The sequence below is a fragment of the Quercus lobata genome, chromosome 12 (genome assembly GCF_001633185.2).
Source record: "Quercus lobata isolate SW786 chromosome 12, ValleyOak3.0 Primary Assembly, whole genome shotgun sequence".
Classification (NCBI taxonomy): domain Eukaryota; kingdom Viridiplantae; phylum Streptophyta; class Magnoliopsida; order Fagales; family Fagaceae; genus Quercus; species Quercus lobata.
The window spans coordinates 32,543,372-32,567,072 of record NC_044915.1 but is presented as its reverse complement, the minus strand read 5'-3'; the positions used below and the strand labels follow the sequence as shown (position 1 = coordinate 32,567,072).

At 33.9% G+C, this 23,701-nt stretch overlaps 2 protein-coding genes across 3 annotated transcripts; both read right to left on the bottom strand.

Annotated features, from left to right (window-relative positions):
- Positions 1-139: 139 nt before the first annotated feature.
- LOC115972099 lies at positions 140-4,129 on the bottom strand. Its single transcript, XM_031092248.1, has 2 exons — positions 3,759-4,129; positions 140-1,846 (listed from the first exon to the last, which is right to left on the bottom strand). Exons 1-2 carry the CDS (start codon positions 3,873-3,875, stop codon positions 581-583), a joined length of 1,383 nt encoding a protein of 460 aa, XP_030948108.1. The 5' UTR covers positions 3,876-4,129; the 3' UTR covers positions 140-580.
- A 10,335-nt stretch (positions 4,130-14,464) lies between these two features.
- On the bottom strand, positions 14,465-23,382 carry LOC115970875 (puromycin-sensitive aminopeptidase). Of its 2 annotated transcripts, none has more exons than XM_031090496.1 (32): positions 23,279-23,382; positions 22,192-22,272; positions 21,951-21,995; positions 21,656-21,796; positions 21,485-21,560; positions 21,175-21,248; positions 20,721-20,834; positions 20,559-20,633; positions 20,355-20,462; positions 20,026-20,238; positions 19,861-19,922; positions 19,710-19,737; positions 19,531-19,617; positions 19,411-19,436; positions 19,088-19,151; positions 18,912-18,992; positions 18,641-18,688; positions 18,497-18,515; positions 18,327-18,331; positions 18,216-18,227; positions 18,058-18,114; positions 17,836-17,945; positions 17,678-17,758; positions 17,397-17,580; positions 16,968-17,116; positions 16,736-16,874; positions 16,495-16,641; positions 16,296-16,377; positions 16,043-16,212; positions 15,191-15,418; positions 15,021-15,092; positions 14,465-14,821 (listed from the first exon to the last, which is right to left on the bottom strand). In XM_031090496.1, the coding sequence occupies exons 4-32, from the start codon at positions 21,716-21,718 to the stop codon at positions 14,741-14,743; spliced, it is 2,655 nt and encodes an 884-aa protein (XP_030946356.1). In that variant the 5' UTR covers positions 21,719-21,796; positions 21,951-21,995; positions 22,192-22,272; positions 23,279-23,382; the 3' UTR covers positions 14,465-14,740. The 2 variants fall into 2 exon arrangements, with proteins under 2 accessions (XP_030946356.1, XP_030946355.1); XM_031090495.1 differs by lacking the exon at positions 23,279-23,382 and adding an exon at positions 22,839-23,178.
- Positions 23,383-23,701: the final 319 nt, after the last annotated feature.

Genomic DNA, 23,701 nt, shown 5'->3' with positions numbered 1-23,701 from the left:
GAACCTTTCCTTGAGACCCTATATGGTATAGTTACATGGAAATCTGAACCTCATTCACATAAGTCTTCTATCACCGCATGAATGAATTTCTACTTAATGCCATGTTCAGCCCTTATGAAACTGTGGGCCAATAACCATAAGCTTTGCAATAGATTTTGTACATTCTGTGATATTCTTAGATGCCAAATTCTATCATTAACAGTGCTGTTTATTTGTTATTACTATTATGACTGTTCTATTGTCATCAATATATTACATCTGAAAAGAGCTGACGACAAAAACATCTAAAGGCAGCTGTTAATTTCAACCTCAAGTAAGGGAAAAACAAATATACATTATCTATAGTCCATACATGTCATGACAAAGTCTGCCTATTTTCAGGCCAGGGGCTACAAAAACAGCCTTCATACCTGGGTCAGCAATGCAGTAGACCTTCCAATTAAATCTAAAACTTCTCTTCAATTGGATTCAGCAATTATGGTGCTGGGTTGCTGCAAACGGGTCTGTAATCCAAAGCCATCCTGCTAAGTCCTGCAATTCTCTGTGACCATGGAGGTATTGAGTGAGATGTGTATACTAGTTAGCTGACACCTGGCTGCATCATAGGGAAGAAAGACCAATCCTTGGTTGGAACACCCTCCTTCCCAACAACCTTCTCATTCGCCCACCAGTCCGAGACAACATTAGGCTTACAAGAGTCTCCTCCATCTCTATTGTCAAAATTGAATTCTTTAGCAGAACCAAGAGTGATGGACCGATGTTTCTGATGCCTCTCTGTCTCCTCCCCATCAGCAGGAGCTTTCTCTGGAGCATCATTGGAAGTTTCACCAACACGGCACTCATTACATTCCACAATCTCATCAGCAGCATTGCTTCCTTCAGCAGTTGTAGCATCTTTTAGAGATGCTGATACAGCTTCTGCCAAAGGCAATGAGTTCTTTCCAACACATTTTACAACATCTTCCGTACTTAGCTCAAACGACACCCTATGATTAACAGCAATCCCATTATCCCGCCTTCCCTTGTCTGGACGTGAGTGTAATATAACTTCAGACATCTGACGGTTGAGGAGAAAACTATCACGAGATGTGGGCCTTACAGCATCTGGTGTCAGAGAACCCGAACCTTGACGTGATCCCCACTCATGGTTGGATAGCTTTTCAAAGTTGAAGAGCTTGGGAGGGTCACCTGTTCGGAACTCTACGATGAGGGGACCACCCCCAGCAAACTCATGATCAGGGAAAGGAGATGAGGTACCTGAACCTGAGATGCCAGAGCTTGGGGATATTAGTTGACCAACAGGGCTTCCAGGGTGAAGTTGATAAGAGTGGAACTCATAATGGGATAACGGGAATCTCTGACCAGCCTCACCATTACGGAGGTTGGGATCAAGCAGCTGAGCAAATGGCACCTCAGGTGAGGATGGTGTAGTCAAGTGGACAGACTCAGGAGGTGGAGTGAAAGGAGCAGTTGATGGTTCAGTAGTAAAAGCTGAGAAAGCAGGTGGTGAGACTAACTGAGTTTCATGGGCATAAGGGCCTATGGAAAAAATTGAGGCAGGCCCACCTGGGGAGTACATATTGGCAGAAATAGAAGTGAGCGACAATATACCCACTGGAGATTGTGCAGCAGAAGGAGGTTCTGATTGAAGGAATGATGCGGGAGAAGAGGGAGGTGCAACAAAGGGAAGTACTAGTGCTGGTGCTTGGATTGGATTTTCAGCAGCTGAAACATCAGCTCTAGGGGCTGTTGTTTCAGGAACAAGGACAGCATGCCCAATTCGCTTTTTGTGTTTAGGAGATCCAAAACACCAATACAAGCTCCACCAGCTTCCCCATCTTCTCTTCTGCAAGTAACCAAAGATTATGAAAAAAACATGATTAAGTACAAGAAAAGTACCAGCTTCCCTCCATATCAACAAATTGACATCGAATTCAAAGTAAATTTCAGCCCTTAGAATAAATAAATAATGACATCCAACAGGAATATTTCAATAAAATCCTACATTTATCTTTAAAGTTTAAACTAAGAAAATTGAGGGATGTTAAAACTTAAAACATGATATCTCATGTCTCTAATATTTTGCAAAACCATAGGTGAATTGAGGAGTAAATACAGAATGTTTTAATTGCAAACATATCATGAAAAACCACACCATCATTTAGCACCATCTGGAGTTAAAAGACTAATCACCACTTTGAAGTTTGAAAAATGCCCCTGTATATTTTGAAGCCAAATAGGCCACAAAAGAAAACAGGAAAAACTCAATGTTATCAGACATCTAAATGCCTGCTTGTTACAATCAAGTTCAACTTAAGAGTACTCTAACCATTTAGGACTTCCTTATTTTCTTCCTGTGAGTACAACCATTTTTCACTAAGAGAAGATGCATATACAGCGAAATTCAACATCTCCAAAATTGCTTGCTCAGAACCACAGACGTGATGACACTAGTACAGATGTGCTGACTTGGTAGATGACGATTAGTTTCAAAATACAAAAACATCTCAAGCAAACACAAAAGTGCACTTCTTATCATCAAACTTACTGCAGGAAGTTTGTCCAATGAATAACTAAAGCACTGCCCCCGCTCCTTTTTTTTTTTTTTTAAATTAAATTTCTTTTGGCTTGTTTAAAAAAGCAACATTTCTCGTACACTCATGGATCAGCAAACTTTTGATTGCAAATGTATTCAAATCCATATATACTGTAAAATGGCCTTCCTTATTAAGGGAGCCACCCATAATACCCAGATATATAAAACGTTTAGAAAAATTAGCCCAGCAGCTCAAGCCCATCACTAAAAAATTTGATCTACAACCCCCGGGAGAAAAAAAAAAAAAAAGAGAGAGAGAATTATACTAAGAGCCACAACTCTGAGCCTAATTCTAACTGTTTTGTTCCGAAGCAAAGATATCCAAGACATGGTTTCTCCTATTCAGACATTCACGGCCAAGATCTTGAATATATAGATTATTTCTTTATTTTCCGATTGCCTAAAGATTCTACAACACCAATTCTCCCGTGATACACATACCCTCTAGAATGAAGTGCAGTTCACACCATTCTTCCCATATATAATTCAAAAGTCGTCTCTGTATTACAACGTCCATCACAGTGACTCTGCCTCTACAGAGACACATTTCATGCCTTTTAGCAAACCTTTTCTTCTACTTACCAACAGTACAGTAAAAAGGCACAATTCCAATACTTTCACAAACTTCAACAGCAATTCTTACAAACCCAGAATGTCAGGAACATAATCTAACCTAAAAAGGCAGACCAAAAGCTACTTCTTAAACTGTGCAAATTCATTTACCACAAACCAAAGCATCATACTTCCTCATCAGAAAGTCAACCTTCTATTAAGACTACACAAAAGAATTCCAAAACACCGTTCACTTAGCTCTTTGGAAAACACTTTCACTGCTTCCCAAAGCAGAATTTGCACAGTTTTTTCTCAAAAAACAAAACAAAAATTAAACTTTTTTCAAAAGCCAACCAAACAGTGGTTGATTCATTACCGTGAAAACTCAATAATTTAAAAAAAAAAAAAAAAAAACCAATAATTACTATACGATTAAATAAAAAGGCCAAAAGAATAAACCAAGAACCAAACTCAAACAGATCTTAAATCTCATATTTAAAACTACACCAAACCAAAAAAAAAAATCAACTTTTTAAATCAAACATACTGACCCAATTCCAATTCAAAAGCTAAAGATAAACAAGATTGGATTTTTAAAAAGATTTTATACCTGAACTGTGTCTTGATGAACACGATTCTCAGTTGTTGAAGCGATCGCAGTAGCAGCAGCGCTTATAGTCTCCAAAGCGTTGTTTAGAGCTCTTGAATCTCCATTCCCACTTCTCATCTCCGCTTTTCTCGATCAAAAAACACTTACTTTTTCATTCACAAATATGAAAATTCTTCTTTTCTTTTTTCTTTTTTTTTTTCCTTTTTCTCGGCCAAGAAAATGCAAATTTTCTCGGGAAAACTAGGAAGAAGATTGGAGAGCTTAACAAAAACTGAACACAGAAATTAAAATGTAATGAAAAACAAAATGTTTATATATAGAAAGTATTTAATTTTGAGTAAGTAACGCTCTTGAGGTCAAACACGGCAATGACTTGGTTTCCATGTGATTATTCAAGACCAAGGTTTATTCTTTATAGGGGCCTATTAATTTTTTTTTTTTAATGTATTAAGCACTATTCAATTTTACATAATTATCCCTCTATTTTTTTTTTTTTGGAGAAAATTTTATCCCTCTAGTTTTAATTTTGAGAAGCCTAGGATTATGGTACATGACAAAATAATTGAGTGACATAAGTTTGCATTATGCATGAATCTATATTAATTCTTAGTGTGCATGGCCTTGTTGTGCCTAAAGTTAAATCATAATCATTAAAAAATTATGGGCCATAGAACAATTCTTTTTTAAATAAAATGAAGCTTGTAATTACCAAGTATTCCTTAATTATTCAAAAACATAATTGTGAGTTTTTTTTTTTTTTTTTAAATTGGACTTAATCAAATAGTAGATTGGACATTAAGGTAAACCAAATGTGGCCTTGTTAATTCAACCTTAACATGGGGTCAAAGACTAAAAATAAAAAATAAAAAAATTTCTAAGGAAAAAAAAAAAACTTATTTTTAATAATGAGTTAAAAATCACATATGGGTGCACTTTTTCTTTTAATATACGTAAGCTGTTGATTGTAATAGCGCCTTGCTGTTTAGGGTAGTTTGGTCCTACTGATTGGACAACTAGCACTGTATTTTATCATCAAAGCAAAAGAAAAATATTTAATACTCTGTGTTTGATAAATAGGAGTAGTTTTTATAGTTGCGTATTGATTATTGATTAGTGATTATTATTATTGTTTTACCGAGAAAGCTTTTGTTTTTTTGGTTTTGGGGTTTTGTCAAAATGTGTGTGCACGTGTGCACATCCACTTCTCGATGGCTTTTGCTTTCGTGCGCAACATCTCACACACCCTAATAGATTGGGTCCCATACGCAAAAAAAAATTCTCCCCTTTTACCAGCCACCACTTTAAAACTAAAACTTGCACGGTTGGTCTATCTATGACTCTCTCTCTCTCTCTCTTTGAACAAAGCCTTTTTTTAATCTCTCTGAAATTGATGCCCCAAAGGGTCTTTCTCCACTCTTTCCCTGGCATAGAAAAAGACCCTCTAATCCCCTGTTTTTTTATTACATTTTTTGTTTTCACACTTTAGGAGAGTGAAATATCTATATCATTGTGGAAAAAGAGCCTTTAGGTCCAACTCTTTTCACACATTGACCCTTTTTTTTTTAATTTTTTTACATATTTATGATTCACTAGATTTTACGCGCTATACTTTATGGTGCTTTCTTTCTCTCTTTACTTTTTTATCCCAAAAGATGTGATTTCCTTTTGTTCAATTCCATGTGAAAAAGCCTAATCAATACTCTAGCTCTTTGGGTCCACCCAAACATATGTGCCACAACTAGATATTTAACACAGCACGCATAAGCGCTAGGCTTTTGGGGTAGGTTAATGTGGTCATGGCCCTACCAAGAATAACAATAAATTTTTGGAAAGGAATATGATTGGGGTATGTATCAATGAGGAAACACATTAAGCTTTATAGTATGCTTTGTGATGAGCCATTGGTATATCATATAGGCCATATTTTAGTTTCAAACATTTTTTTTAAGGGAAACAAATTGTCATATATTTTAAAATTGAATTGGAGTTAAACTTGTCAAAGAAATGCGATTAGTGAATAATATATATGATGAAGTTTGATTATAAGGCCTTGGACTGAGGCCCCAGATAATGTTTTGAATTAGAAGCACTGAGCTACTTTTGACCTGGAGTAGTTCATAATCTGCACAACTTGTGATTAAGGCCTCCTAACCGCATTTGTCATTTTCCAATTATTGCATCCATTTGTTTATAAGTCAAAATGTAGTAAGAAAATTGTTCAAGTTCATGCTTTCCTAAAAATTTTACCCTAGATTGCTGGAAAGGGTGAACAAGAAAGTGGGATTTCATTAACCAAACACCTAGCCAACAAGTCAGGTCAGGTGGGTTTAGATTTAACCTAATCGAGTAGCGGTCGAGATGAGCCTAACTAAAATGGATTTTTATTTTGATAACAACGATCTAGTAGTTAATGAATCGGCTCAACCAAAATCACTCATATTCTCCTTTTGTATTTCTTTCAATATAACCCCCAAAAAATGGTAAATGTTCAAAGTAAGATTTACATTATACACAAATCATTAAGTTTATAGTCGGATAATTAACTCTAATATTCTAACAGTCCAAAAATTACATTAATAAGGAAAAGAACATGTATGCAGCTCTTATATATATGAAACATGAAAACCTATCAAGATAACTAAATATATAAAGCTTTCAAAATAAGATATAACATGCTTCGTAAAGAAATAAAAAGAAAGTCTTTAATGAACTTACAAAAAAATTTACTCAACGTTAGTAGTGACTCAAATATTATCTATATATATATATATATATATAATTGAGAATTGTTAGCCAAGTTGGCAAGTAACATTATTGGTATTTCATTTATAATATATAAAATCAAATATAACTTTAATACACGCGCACACGTGCATACATATACATATACATATACATACATACATATGTGTACTGGGTCAAATATCGACAGGGTAGAATAGGGCAAGGCCACGTAGAAAAGAAGCTTAAACATAATTGCAAGGTTGGAAATGATCATATAACTAAGGCCAAATGAATGACAAGTTACATTAATTTAGTGGAGTTCCCAAATAGTTATAAGGAAAGTGGGTAGTTATTTTGAAGAATTAGTAAAAAAAATACCTCTAGTGGTTACCTAAGGCATCAGACATGAAGACACGTACTAAGTAACCGAGAGCAACAAGGTGGCAGTTGCCTAGAATTGATTAAGAGAGGTTATTAAGCCTTGTTAATAACAAGACACTTGGCGGTGGATAGACAACCAAGAAGCAACACGTGGAAAAGGAAATCAAGCATAATTGTTTAAGTCTCAAGTAAAAATAGGGTTTGATTCTACAAGGAAAAAACACCACACACAAGTACACAACCAATAACACACCTAAGCACTTTCATGATCAATTGTACTTAGATTCTTAGGAGATATAATAGTTCTTAGGCAAATCAAGTAGTCCTTAGGCTTTGTAATAGACTTTATGCATGCAAGTTCATTTCCTTTATACTCGTGATCTTATTAAATAAAGTATTTATCAAGTTTGATACAATATCTAGTTTTCCATTTAATTTTTATTTGAATTGCTGCTTGATTCAAATCAATTTAGCATTAGGATAATCGTTTAGGCTTTAATCTGTTATATTTCTTGCAATTTACTTTACTTCAATATGACTTGCTCTGGACTAGTTTAACTCGAGCATTTCTTAAAAAATCTCCTTAAGTGAGGTGTTTCCAAACCCCTACCCTAGTCTACGAAGTCAGATTATCACTTCAAGAAGTTAGTCTTATCATCTTAACATCACTTCTAGCAACCTGGAAATAGTATTAAGGGACTAAGTTTAATTAAAAATTAGTTTCTACTCATACAAATACAATGTATGCATTAAAAATGGATCAATAGAAATTTAAATTATAAATTTTATAATATACACTGGACCAATGGATCGGATCAGTATGAGTTCAATTCTTTTCTTATGCCCAAACCAAATTGGAAATTTTGTTTAACTATCATGTGAATGATGCCTGGGGAATTCAATTGGAGGTTGAAACTTTGAGACTTTAACAAAACGTAAGCGTTAAGCTAGGCGTGTTGCTTAATGCTTATCTGATGCATGGCTTGAAGGGTAAGGTGTATACAGGGGTCAAGGTCCCATCAATGGTTTGTGAAATTAAAAACCATAAATGAGAGAAGTTGCTTTTTTATGCTTTTGAGTTTTGACGAATGAAACTCGTTTCCTTTGAACGTTTCAAATTTCAATTCACCTCATGTGAATTTTTTTTTCCTTCTTTTATTGTTTGCCAATCAAAGCTATAGAAGGAAAGGAAATGAGTACTAAAGATAGCTTTGAATCAGAGTTGGTTGTCTTTCTTTTTGCTTGACTTCTCGACACTCAAAAAATTAGATAGAAGACTTTTGAAGCCATAGTAAAGCTTTAAACTTTAAAGTAGGGTCAAATGATAATTACCTAATTAATCAAACCTCAAATCTAATCGAGATAGCCTTTCATCATTGCAAACATAGTAACCAATCAACATAGCTAAAATTGCTAAACAATATTATTTATTCTTTTCCCCTTTTGCTTGACTTTTCCACAGCCAAAAAGAAAAAAAAAAAAAAAAAAAAAAAAAAAAAAAAAAATCATTAGAAAGAATGAAAAATGATTCCCTTTCGCCCCAATAAAACATTAAAGCTAATAAATCCTTTTCTCTAAGTGGTAAAATTTTAACATAATTAAGATGTGTTCATATACAAGTAGTTTAAACAAAGTTTGGGTTATTATATTGTCATTTCTCATGATTATTGTTTCAACCTCCCTCTCTCACAAAGATAATTTCACATGCAAAATAGGGTGTACTTACTACTGAAGTTAGCATTTAGCTGGACCACCCCTGCACTCCACAAGAGAGGGGCTTTTATTTTTATTTTTCTTTTCTTTTCTTTTTTGTAGTCAAAATATATAATAAAAACAGGAAAATCTGACAATAATTATCATTTGTAGTGAGATTATCTTAAATTAAGTAAACAACTTAAAGACCTGAGGCCATATGGGTTTTGCTCCTAACCTCATAATTAAAGGCTAGATGCCATTAAACTAGAGAGGCATTGATGAAATGTCATCAAGCCAGATAGTCATTAGGTGATTAATATAAATAAATTTTAAAGGCATTAAATCCCAAATGCTTAGATCAAGTTAATTGAAGCATACCTCCAAAGTCCAAAGTTCTAGATCATCCATTGGTATTTATCCATTTCTTAATCAAGGAAAAGCACTTAGGCCTAATTTAGGCCAGAGGTGATGACTTTTTATTGTAATATACTACAGTTCAACTCCATAGCACTTTTTTCACCAAAAAAAGAAAAACTCCATAGCACTCTAGTAGATATAATGAGTCTGTACGGAAGTTCAATCTAAGATACATGTGAGAGAGAGAGAGAACACAGCTAGTACCATGATAAAAGTTCATACTTTTGTTACTTTGGCAAGTTGTGGCGGTGGAGATACGACAAACTACTTTTACCTCAGTAATCATAAGTCATATTTTATTATGCGATGAGTCATGATAAAAATTGTAAATTTTGTTATGTTTTTAGCATTTTAAAAAAAAAAAAAAAAAAAAAAAAAGAGACAATTCACAACCCATCGCATGATTAATTGTAACAAAAGTTATTATAAACTTTGTTGCGTTCCTAACATTTTTAGAGAGAGAGAAACACCATTCACAACTCATCACATGCACTTTGAGAGAGAGAGAGAGAGAGAGAGAGAGAGAGAAATTTAATTCTAAAGTGTATAGTGCTGTTGTGTAGTTGTACAGACTAGATGGGTTGGCTACCTACAACAAAATCCTGTCTGTTTTCAACCAAACCAAACTTAATACGAGGGAGTACACGTGGCACGTGGACAAAAAGGAGGTAGTAACTGGTAGGGGGAGTAGTTTCTAAAGTGGAAGACTTCAGGGGAAGGAAAGTGGGTCCCAAAATTCCCTATATCTGACAGAGGAGATGATGTAATTATTTATTTATTTATTTAATCAAATAATAAGGTGGTTTTTGAGAGTTTGACCCATGGTTTTGTGAACTTAATTAAGGGTATCATCGTACGGCTGTCTGTTGCTGCACGTGGTGATCAATCATAACTATTCAGAGATGCTAAAATTGCTAGCACAGAGAGACAGAGACAGTTATCTGAGAGAGTCTAAAAAAGTTGTTGTTGTATGACTAGAATCCCGTTCTGATCACATCAAAAAAAAAAAAAAAAAAAAGAATCCCGTTCTGATTATACAAGGTTGTCTTCAGGAAAGGATGGGCACCGATTTTTAAAGCAAGAAAGAATAAAAAAGGACACTCTCCTTGGCAAACGTAAACATTAGTATAGTATATAGGTTTTTTGACTAATTTTTAGTAGGTTTCAATTAATTATCCGTTTTGTTTCACATTTCCAATTTACTGTTTTCTTTTTTTATATATATAAGGGAAAACTTAGATAGCCAACAAAATTTTAATTGTTTTGGTCTGATTCTTGAAATTCTACAACAAAAAAATGTTTACGAAAAAAAATCGTTGTAATAACATTAGAATCATTGTAATAGTTTATGCGAAGTGTTGCAATAAAATTTGAGATAATAAGTGTGGGGCCCGAAATCTGAGGTCCCAGCCTGCTTTGTGTTAAAAGCCCAAAGCCCAGGCCGAGGAACCCTAATGCTAAGAACGCGCAATGAAAACTCCTTGAAAAGGTCCAAGGATGTGGCTGAGGACGACTTTATGCCCAACATCTCACAAAAAGGCCTGAGGAAAAGGACAAAATCAGTACAAGGGAGAAGGCTGCCGACACCTTACTGTGGAGCCCATCGCCTGACAAACCCATACTCATACCATGCTGTCCAGCTCTTCCCAACCACTCTGACGTAAGGATTGATAAGACAAGTAACCACCCCAAACAAGGAGAAACGGACACGTAGATGAAGAATGAGACGGAAATACTAGTATAAAAGGGAAGCTCGTGGCATTGAAAAAGGGGGGAGGCCAGAGACCGGAGAAAAAGGGGGAGAATGAACTCATAAAGGAGGAGGATGGCAAGGACGAGACGCTCCTCGGACTAATTCCGAGGAGATAGATCTTCACACCACATCCGTATAAGGCTCAGCCATATGGGCTTCCATGAAGATCCCGCCCAAACCATCGCCCAACGACCAAGGTCCAGCCTTTCCAAGCCCACTCTCTACAAATCGTATTGTTCGGGCCCTTTTACATACGAGTCCATCCTTGGGTCGTTAAAAAATTGTGTCCTTACAATAAGTTTGTGCTAAAAAAAAAATTGTTGTAATAAAACTTAAATATTTTAACGATAATTTTGATGTAATAATATATTTTTTGTTGCAATAAAAAATTTACTACTTCGAATATCTTGCAATAGATTGCAAAGAATTGATAAAAATAATTTTTGGTCAAATTATTGCAATGGTATCTTTATTGTAATAAATAATTGTTTAATATTTTTTATTACAATAGATTGTAAAATAATTGAAATTAAATTATTGTAATAATGTATGGAAAATGTTAACAAGCACCGTGCAGTGTTGGTTAAGATTTTCCTATATGGATTCTACTTAATAAAAATGACAAAAAGTTATTAAAAGACTTGTCAAAAAGGATTTAAAAAAAAAAACTGCTAAAAAATTGTCAAAAAAGACAAAACTGCAAAAAGTAGACAAAAAGCTACAAAAAAGTTGTTGTTAACGAGCACCTTACGATGCTCGTTAACACGACTCATGATATATTCATTGCAGTTTCATGTTTGTCATAATAATAGATTGTAAAATAATTAATATTTAGTTATTGCAATGTTATATTTGTTACAATAAGTTGTCTCTTTGAAATTTCTATTGTAATATATCGCAAAATAATTTGTATCAAGTTATTACAATGGTTTTCTCAATTTAAGTTATTGAATATTTTTTTTTCTTCAATTTAAGTTATTGAAAAATATTTTCTAAATTCAATTTAGTATTAAAGTCTCTATTATAACTGAAAATTATAAATTATTGCAAATAATTATTGTTAATGTAATAATTTACTACTTTTAAGTTACTATTGCAACGACTTTTAATTTTTAGATATGATATTATGTCTAATGCCACTATACTAATTTAGCTGTATTAACCCTTGATGTAATATACTTATTTTGATGTAGTGAAAATACTATAAAAGAACAAAATTTACTATTTTTTCACATTTTTTCATCTCCTAATTGCATATATATAATAAAATGATTTGGTTAATGTATGTCCTAAAGACATGTACTATTAATATATTTAAAAAAAATTTATGCGAAATTTAAAAAATTGTAAGAAAAAGTTAATCATTTTTTTAATACTTCATAAATTTTTTTTAAAAAATGCTTAAATAAGAAGTTCGGATAAAAAATTTGTGATGGGTGACGTAATTGGGAGGTGGTGGTTGGGCTAACGAGTTTTGGGTAAAGTGATTAACCAGCAATTTTAGTCATTCTAAATATCCACAAACTTAATGAAAAATCAATTTCATCAAAGTAAATGCAACAGTAGTTGTAATGACTCTTATAACTATAAAACTAAACAATCTCTTTGAAACCTGACAAACCATTAGGTTTCCATCAAATTTAACTAAAAAACCTTAAATTTCTATCAGGCACGTTTTTTTTTTTTTTTTTTAAATATTGAAAAGGTTGACTTTTTGTTAAATTTATTACGTTTTCTAATGTTAGAGAGTATAGTGTTTATTAACAATAGTTAAGAGTAGACATGATTTTAGTTTAAAAGTTTATAGAGACATCGCAACTGTATTATAGTTAAGGAGAAAGTCTAATTAACCATAATAATTATTGATATTACTTTAAAAAAAATATTATATCTTTTTATTAAAATGTTTTTATATTTTTTTAATGATACATTCAGAACCTTTTTTTTTTTTTTGATACAATGATACATTCAGAACTACATTGCATAATTGCTCTTATAATTGTACGTAACACATACGTGAAGGACCACAATGTCTCCTAATCCTATTTGTTTAGAATTTAGTTTAAATTAATTGTTGGACTCACGTGTCTTTAAGTTTTTATTACAAATAACATTTATCTTTCCTAGTTGTAAACTTTAATACTAATGGTTTAGGTACAAAACTCATGTTATATCTTATTTTTAGTAACACTAAAGATTTTTTTTAAAATGGAGTTTCAATCTGTTGCGTTCGCTCCTAGTAATAACTCTTTTATCGTCAGATCAATACACCAATCGGTTTTTGGTGTGAGCCCCAGATCTCTTATTCAATCATCAAAGACTTTATCAGTTAAGTTAACTAGAACCCACGAAAAAATAAAGATTAAATTTAGATGTTTCTAATATTTCAAAGACTATAACTGAAACAAAAATAATAATTTAAATATACAAAATTGAAATATGATACATGCTATGATACTAGTACATAATATAAACTATAAAGATTAAAAATAAAAGATGCAAAAATTTAATTGTGACCGAACGTAGACTATACTAAAAAGTCTAAAATCTGACATAAGCACGTTAGTCCAATCCTTAGGCCATGTGATGCTCTTGGCAAAAGGATCTGCTTTCGAATCTATCACATATGATATGATTAATACAAGAATTGTTAATATGGATTTCCACAAAGCATAATTTCATTTTAATATAGGACAACTAGTTACAGGTTTTTATGACTTTTTCAAACATCATCAGCATCTCGAGGGGAAGAGTTGAGGGGTTCGGGGAAATTACATTTGAAAAAAATTTTGGTAACAATTTTGGTCATAATTTAAGGCTATAATTTTACTCTATATTTTTTTATTAAATGTGAATTTTGACAAATCTACCGTTAAATTACATTTTCTTCTTATATCCTCCATCTTTGTAAAATTTTCAGAATATCAAAAACCAATAGTTATGTCATTAATCAAATATTTAAATTTCATGTTTTTGTACTTTAAAATTATGCATAAAAGAATAAGTTTATAGATCAAATAGTAAAAAAATAAGTTTATAGATTAACACGATATTTTATGTGTGTTAAAAAGATAAAAAACATACAACAAAGTTTATAGTCAAACGTCTATTATATTTTTGTCCCTATAATTTGGGATAAATTCGATTGGAAATCAATTCAATCTTGATTCAATTCACATAAGCCGAAAAATAAAGGATACAAACACATAATTCCCTTTATGAAATTTCAGGGACCAAATCCGAACTCTTGAAATTTGAAGAACCAAAATTCAAACTATACCAAATTTTAGAAACCAAGAGTAATTTATTCATATTTCTGTTAGTAGCAAGATTATACACGGTAGTAACTTCGTCACACCCTTTGACCCACATCACATTGATCAATAACTCAGAATAGCAAAAGCATTCAATGGTAGGTTCCACCTTATGATAGGAAAAAGCATTTTTTTCCCTTTTTTTCCATATTTTATTTTTTTGTCATTTTGAACCAGTAATAGCAAGGAAACTTTATCATATTTGTTGGTAACATAAATCATACTAACTTGTCACATTTCGATAGTAACTAAAATCACTATGCTTTAGCAAAAAAAAACCTAAAATCACTATGCATAAGAGAGATAGCAATGAGAGAAGCAGGGCTAGAACAGTGATTCCTGATGGGGTTTTTGAGTTTTGGATCTGTGTGGGACTCTTTTCAAGATCTCATCCAAGTATTGAGTGGGTACAAACACAACACTACACGAAGAACGTTTTACATAAAAGAAACACACTTCTTTAAATAATAATGTATCATATGTTCCAGCACAGTGATAGAGCAGCCCCCGTCACCCCAAAACGGAATACACTGACTTTGGAAGTAAAAACAGTTTTAATTAATGGAAAGTTTCCTCTGCTCTACATAAAAAAACATAGTTTATGGAGACAAGGCAAAACATGACACAACATATTTATTATCCTATAAAGCTGGCGATGGTTCTTTGCATTATTTTTCACCTGAAATAAATCAACACATTTAAGCAGCCAAGCTTTTTGAGGCAATCTCAAATACATTCTCTGACAGTCCATTGGTAGACATTATCCTCTCCAGCTGTGCCTGCAAAACACCAATCAAATTTTGTACTTAGACAAAGACAACATTGTCCTCTTTCAGTAGAACAATTTTTTGAGATGTAGTGTAAGAATGAATTCATTACAAGAAGGACATCATAAGTTTACAATATGAAAAGAGGGGATTTAGATTAAAAAGACAACAACAACGTTAACAAGAAATATTTACAGCAACGATGTCCTACCTTCGCATGGTTTTGCCTGGTTTCATCATAACGCCTCCATCTAGAAAAGGCTGAGACCATGCGGGATGCCACCTACAATTCATGACAAGGATAAAGAATACCAAAAATAAATTAGTAATTAATATGATGTAAATCATATAAAAAGCCCAAAAAGAAAATTTTGAATGGACCTGAGGGTTGAGTTTGTCTAGTTGCAGTACAATTTCTCCCAAGAACTTGTAGCCTGACCCGTCTTTTGCATGGAAATTCACAGGAGACCCACAGAAACCTCCGATGAGGGAGTACACCTTGTTTGGATTACGCAGGTCAAATGCAGGGTGGTCTAAGAGGCTCTTAACATTCTCAACGTTACCAGGAATGTCAGACATGGCTTGAAGGGCAAACCATTTATTCACAACCTGAAGAAAAAGAGGAATATGAGATTGGGGAGGATAAGATTATGTCACAATGATGAGAAGAAACTTTCCCTGCATAAATTGGTGAAGGAAACGATTCTCAAAATCCAGAACCACACTCAACATCGGATAAATAAAAATAAAAAATAAAAAACAGTATCATATACACTAATAAAAAAAAAAAGAAAAACTGAAAAGCTCCAATAGCAACTTGTAAACATTAAGCATGTTTTCATCCACTGATAATTAGGGAATATTAAGAATGCATCACCAGTTCAATCTTGCCTCATAATTAGCTTTGTTAACAAAGTTACCTAAATGTCTTTCTTCCACAGAGATGCTTCCAAACACAACTTGATCAAGTTCTAAGGATGCCCATTTATTTTCCTAACAAGTATCATTTCCTGTGTATACAAGCTGAGTTCTGAACTATGCCTTACAACTACTCATATATCAGGAAGGTCCTCATTGTGTACTTGGGAAAATCCTATGCAAAATACCTACCATACATTCCCTCCCTTAGAGAGAGAGAGAGAGAGAGAGAGAGATGAAACGCACAACACAGAACTCAGAGAGACCCAAAAATATCATTCTAGCAAATTAAGAGCAATTGAGCAGAAGTAATACCAAAAAGTCATGCTGCCACTTGCTATAGAAGTCAGCCAGAACATCATCACGAGTTTTACCAGGGTTCTGGGCTATGGCCGCCAAAGCTGCAAATTGATCGGTCATATTTGTGGCAGTTCTATACTCCTGCAACGCAAGCTCGGTATACTCTGGAAGTGATGCAAGATACACTATAGAAAATACAAAACACAATCAATTTATAAAAGTTTATCAAAGGCCAATCTTGCAAAAATACAATTAAAGCAAAACGTACCTAGTGCAATATTCTTCAAAGCACGCCTTGCCATATTAGGGTGGTCAAACACATACTCTTCTGACCTCCTATTTTTTTCAACCTGTGAAGCATTAACACAAACAATTTATTACTCAACAAAAAATAAATAAAAATAGATAGAAGCACAAAATAGTAATTAATATATCATATTTATGCAACTCCTAGGAAGAATGCATACTGTGCTGAGTAACTCTGCTTTCAGTTCCTGGGCAAGCTGCTTCCTGATGAAAGTGCGAACAGAATGAACAGCATCAGGATCTGCAACTCCCATCATGTCCATTATTTCCCCTTCTCCAGGTAGAGTCATTGTCTTTGCAACAAATTCCTGGAAAGCAGAGGTCATTGAATTGAAGTTACATTAGTACATTCACCGTTCCCCCACTATTTTTTTTTTTTTTTCAAAAAGAAAGAAGTCATACTTTATCCAAGCTTGAGTCACCAAGTATGCTTCTGAGTCCATGCACAAAATTTGGATTCAGAACCAATGGCTTGTTTTGTTGGAAATCAGCCACCAAGCTGAGCATCAGCTTGCGTGCCAGCAGCTGTCCAGCCTCCCAACTGAACAGAAAAATAATCAAGTAAATTTCTGTCCATCAGTTGCTAATTACAAAAAAGAAAAAAAGGGGTATCGCAGCATTTAGAAAGACAAACCGGTTGAACTCATCAGAATCATGAGCAAGAAGGAAAGACAGATCGCTGTCAGTCAGATCAGATTCAAGACGAATAGGAGAACTATAGCCCCGCAATAGAGATGGAACTGGCCGCTCAGATATATCAGAAAACACAAACTCTTCTTCTTTCTGCTCAGTCCAACTCCAATCATACAAATATTAATACGTGTATAAACAATTAAAAAGTAATAAAAGGCGCCTAATGCTTAGCAATGTAGTATTGGGTCAATACAAACATAAGACAAAATTGTTCTTGCTTTGCATAGAATATGAAGTGGATTATCTCAAAATGTCTACAAGATTTTGTATTTATCTTTTCTCTTAGTAACTCACTGTTGGTCCATTAAGCAAAAAGGGAAAATACACACAAAAAAAAGAAAAAAGGCAAACATAAAAGTTCTGAACTGACCTTGGTCACTCGTAGAACTGTAGTATATACTGGCTGATCATTGCTTGAGACAGACTGCAATGTTCCATCATGATACACAGAGGAAAGAGGGATGTCCTTGCCAGTTGAGTCAAGCAAACCTAGTGCAACAGGAATGAACATGGGTTCTTTTACAGGTTGCCCTGGAGTCGGTGGTACCTCTTGACTGTGAAAAGCCACAATCAAACACTTGTTAGCCATATCACCAGCCAATGAGAAAGACCATAATTCTTTGCTGAAAGAGAGATCACAAGCATGTATACCAGAATTTTAGAGAAAATGTACGAGCTTTGGGATCATATGATGATGTCACTTTGACAAGAGGGGTCCCAGCTTGGGAGTACCTGTATTTTAGTTATATTTTAAAGAGTAAGCATCAAAATTTTCAGAAGCTCAAAAGAAACAAAAGGCAGATACAGACCATTGTAAGAAATTAGCAAAATCAGCATCATTTGCATCTCGCATGGCAGCAAAAAAATCTTCACAGGTTACAGCTTGCCCATCATGTCTCTTGAAATAAAGATCCATGCCCTGAAAGTGGAGAAATTGTATACATGGACACCCACAGATCAGCAGCTATATAATGAACTAGACATTTATATCACATAATCAGATTTAAACTCAGACAAATTCTAAATCTTACTTTTCGGAACCCTTGACTCCCCAGTAAGGTTTTGTACATCCTGACAACTTCAGCTCCCTGAAATTGGATCATAAGAACAAAAAATCAATAAATTAAAAAAAAAAAGTCATTGTCCTGAGAGAGAGAGAGAGATTTGTTGTTGAACAAAAAAGTCAAACCTTTTCATACACCTGTAAAAGAAAATGAAACAAAGTACAATTAGATAATTTCTCAAGAGCGTACATGGGATATGAGGATTATAAGATGCAAAGACAATTGCTAAACCCTACCGTTACTGCACGATGAAGTTGGTGAAGGCCCCAAATCAGCATCATATCCAACACAATGCACAAGAGAGCCACATATCCAAAAGTTAAAAGAACATGACAATTTCCAATTCACCAAAATAAATGTGAATATAACTATTAACTCAAGTTAAATTATGTAAAGAACAACTTGCCTGTGTAGAAGTTGTCCATCTGTTGTAGGATGGAAGAAGAAGGAACACAAGTTAAAAGCGTTATAGTCAAGAAAGACGTATATTATGTTGATAACATGACAGAAACTTTAGAAGAGACAAAAGAAACAGAAAATGATTTCTGACCTTAATGTAAGAATGTGGCCGTACAGGATGAGCCATGGGACCAGCATCCTGAAAATTAAGGAAACATATATACACTTAAATGCAGCATATAATACCAAAAACTCTACACAACGTCAATGACACCTATTTTAGATAGGCAAACATGTCTATTCACAAATGCTCTACATGGTTTAAAATGATAATTAGACAATTATGATAACATTATAAGAACAAAGGCATCAATCTAGAGGTTGCACGCATTTTATATATTCTAGAAAGAAAGAAGGAAGACCTGTGGAAACTGATAATTTCGAAGCTTGGAAACATCAGCAATCCGCTTTACAGTACGACTTCCCAAATCAGATGAAAACTCCTACCAATTATTAAAGATTCTTATATTTGTAAGCTCCAAAAAAGAATATATAGTGTGTTCAAGACTAATTTGTAGACAGGACAAAAAGCCTATACCTGATCACGGAAAACGGTGAGACCTTCCTTTAGGCTGAGCTGGAACCAGTCACGACATGTCACTCTGCAATTATTATATCAAATCATGACTGAGGTGTGAACACATTGAATATTAAAAGATAAGGTAGTGATTAACATCAAAGTTCCAAATCATCATGAATAGAAGAAAATTAGTTTCAAACCAAAGTAACAAGTATAAAAGTGACAAATGTAAGAAAGCAAACTATAAGATGAGGAGCTAAACACACAGCACATTTTTTACTCTCTTTTTTTTTTTTTTTTTTTTTGAAGGAATAATGAGCTATGATGGGATATGAATTAACCTGTTGCCAGTCCAGTTGTGGAAGTACTGCAAATTATAAAAAACATGAAACCAATGTCACTAAAAATTAAATTCATATTAGAGTAAAGAACCCATTTCATTATAGATATTAAAAACAAACCTCATGGCCAATAACTCCTAAAATTGCAGCATAATCTGCATCTGTAGCTGTTTCTGGAGATGCCAGGACAAGCTTGGAATTGAAAATCTAGAAAAAGGCAATTTAAGTTCAACTATAGTTTCGAAAAGATCTAAGGAGAGACATCAATGTGTGAACTGAAATAAGTTCAGAAAGCATACATTCAAACTCTTGTTTTCCATGGCTCCCCTGATCATTTCAGAAACAAGAAATATGAGCAAGTAAAACATTAAAAGTACTATAGCACAAGATATTTGTCACCAAAAAGTATCAAATGGGTACCAAATATTTATTTTAAAAAAATTAACTTACATGTTAAAATCTGGAACAGCCACAATATTAAAGAGATCCAGGTCATATTCAAGACCAAAAACCTGTTTGCAGAGGCATAAGACAGAAAGTATGCTTTAGAATAAGATCAATAAGGAAATTTTTAGTATCAAATTAAAAAATCAGGTTTTATATGAAGAAACTAACATCCTCATCCCATTTCATAGCCGCCTTAAGCGAATACATGGCATGAGCAGTCTTGGGCACATCTTGTGCTGGGGTCCAGATCCTTAGTGAGACCTCCCTACCAGAACGGGTGATAAATTTGTCATCTCTGCTCTCCAACTGTCCAGCAACTAAGGCAAACAAGTAGCAAGGTTTCTTAAAGGGATCCTCCCACAGGGCATAATGTCTACCACCCTGCAGCAAAGAAAAATAACAATAAAGAACAGCACATAAGATTCTAAATAATTGCCCCCCCCTTTTTTTTGGTTGGAACACAAATGCCTTTTCCATGCAGAAAAAGTGAAGCTTACCTCGAGGTCACCTTGTTCTATGAGATTTCCATTAGACAACAATACCGGATACAATGACTTATCAGCTTCAATGCGACATGTGTATTTTGCCATTATATCAGGGCGGTCCTGTTTGCAGTTGGAACGCATCAATAAACTGGAAAGTTAGAATCAACATTACCAATTACAGGCCACTAGAATAAATAGGTGCTGCAAGATACCCACCTGATAAAATGTAATTTTCCGAAAACCCTCAGCTTCACATTGTGTACAGAAATTCCCAGATGACTTATACAGTCCCTGCAGTGGGTTTGATTTATTATATGGACAAGAAAGATCCACATAGACTTCAAAATGAACTTGTGGATACCAGAAGGCATGTTTTACCTCTAAAGATGTGTTCTGCTCAGGATGTATCTCATTAACAATTTCCAAAGCAAATGTACCACTAGGTGGTGATAGGAGTGTCAAATGGCGCGAGTCCAACAGGTATTCTCCCTCCTATGAAGAAAAAAAGGGGTCATAGTAAGAAAACCTTAAAAAACTAAGTAATACTCTAGCCCACCTGCACCCCTAGAAAACACACAGACATGCACCAATTCATAGCACTAGAAATTGTTAAATTAGAAAATATATATTATTATATGGCATGTCAATGATACTGTAACTCAGGTATCTTTAGATTTAAGTAGAACCAAAAACAAAAATTGGCTATTAAACTTAAACTTCCTATTGTAAGAAGTCAAACCACAACGCATATAATTATAAAATTTGGGCAACAAGAAAGGCTTTCTATTTGTTTGTATTGAAGGACCTAAGGAAAAGTAGGAAAATTACAAACCTTGACTTCCTTGCCATTAACACAAATTGAGACCAACTTTACGTCGTGTCCATCCAAAACCAGAGGAGAAGAACCTATTTCACAAGAATTATTTATTAAAAAAGAATAAAAATGGCATAGAAGTATTCTTCCAAAATTTCTCATAGGCCTTAACTTGAGTAGAAGAATGAACAAGACCTAATACTTAGACCGCTGCTATAGGAAAATGTGAGGAAAACATTGCCGCTTGAACAGCTAATTACTTATCTGTCAGAGATATAAATACTACCAGTGAACAAAGTACTAAATAGGAAGAATGGTCACAACCCACCTTCAATTCTGGGGAACACAGTTATTTTTGAAGAAACAATTGTTTTCTCTTCACCCAATGAAAATCTCAAATCCACCTGTAGTCATAATTCCATCAGTATGCACACAAAAACAAATGCCACAAAGTTATTCTAGTTCTAACGTGGAAAAATTAATTTAAGTATATTTGTACCGTATCAAAATAGTAATCAGGCATCTTGTAATCCTTCAAAAAGATTTCTTTAGGCGTATCCATCTCGGATTCTTCAACAGGTTTTTTTAAGGTTTCTGTGGCAAACGAACAAATCAGCCTCCTGTTGGCTTGTTTAGCCCTCTACAATAAGGTTGAGGAATGCAAATGATTAAAAAAATGATAATTAGAAACTACAAAGTACCCAAAATGAGCATCAAACACGATATGTATATCATGTGTGTGCTTGTGTGTAGACATACAAGAAAGCACATTAATTCAATCTATAGCAACTTACGGATAATGAAGGATATGAAAAGCGACAATTCCTTCGGCACAAAGCCTGAAATCAACAATCAATCAATGAATCCATAAACCTTCTTTGTTTTTTCCTTTTTTTTTTCTTTTTTTTTATAGCAAAAAACTCCTATTTGAATAGCAGAGATCCAAAATCATTCAGAAGCCACTAAACACAATACCACTAAAAAAAAATCCTAGTAGACTATATAGCGAGAGAGAGAGAGAGAGAGAGCACCAACCTCCGAAGTAAGAAAGCGTCTATATCTATAAATATTTTTTGCTGAATTCTCCAAAAACCTAACACGGCTTGTAACCTGAAGCTGCAGATAGACAAATCAAACCATTTTTACAGGTGAATTAGCTATCATGAAGTACAAATCATAAAACTAATTCACGACTGGAAATCAACAGCAGATAAATTCAACTTCACATAATTGAACACAAGGCAACCAAACTTCCATATGCTATGAACTAAACCCTCACCAGGCAGAAGACTCATTAAGAGCATGACCTAAAACCCCACTTCAAAATTAATTGTAGTTTCTCTATTTAATTCCTCAAAATTAATAGTCAATACACTACACCTCACTCTCCACTATAAAAGTACAAAAGCATATCACCAACCAAAGGAATATATGTGTGTGTGTGTGTGTCTAGAGAGAGAACATTAATAAAAATGAGAACAATTGGCAATAGAATCTCATCATTCCCATGGAACCAATATGAAAAAATAATAGGTCTAAATCAAATAAAGTAATATAATGTACAAAAGAAAAAAAGTTTGTAACCATAAAGCAGCTATTGAAATTGATTCCAAATTTTTTTTTTTTAACACACACATACAAACACAAAACCACGACTGAGAAAATGAGAAGTAGGTATTCACAGGAGTAGAGGAGACCAAACCCAATAGACCCATCCTTGCCAAACCCGCACCTTTGCATGGCAGAACCAACCGAGCCATTCAAAATCAAGAGCCTAAACAAGCTAGTATTACAGCAACCACTATCAGTTCAAAGATCAATCTCCTACAAAGTCCCCCACAAAAGGATTCAACTTTCAATGAAAATAAGTGAGACCCAGATAGTCAAAACCCAAAAAGATAGCCAAAGGGTCCCCAAAACCCTAGATCAGATACACCCACAAGAGAAAAAAAACAGAGTCACTCCTTATAGCTATATATATGGATAATTCAAATTATGGACAAGAAAAATTCAAATAAATAATAAATAAAATAGAACTACATCAGCCTTGTTTCACTTAAATATGCACACAAAAATAATAACTTTACATAAAATTTGGGAGATATTGATCTCTGGGCTTCACCTTTTTTGATGATCAAATGCAGAGAAAACAGAGGATCCCTCCGAAAGCAAAGTGTGAAGAATGGATAGGGGCTCCCACAAAAGAAGATATATTTATAACTATTAAAAAAATAAAATTGTTACTATGATTGGTTGTGATAATTTTAGAAAAATTATAAAGTCAATTTTTTAAAATCTTATTGGACCAATAACAGGGTGGTTTAGTAATTTCGTTATTTTAATATCTTTTTGCAAACATTCTTATTCTTATTTTAATATATCTATCTTTCAAGTTTCAACCTGTCATTATGAGGGCGTTTGGATACTGCTGAAACCCAAGTCAGCGTTTTGCGTTTTACTCTTTTTTTTTTTTTTTTTTTTCCTGCACCGTTTCTGATTTTGGGGGACAAGAACACTGTTCACCACTGTTTGACACTGTTTACAC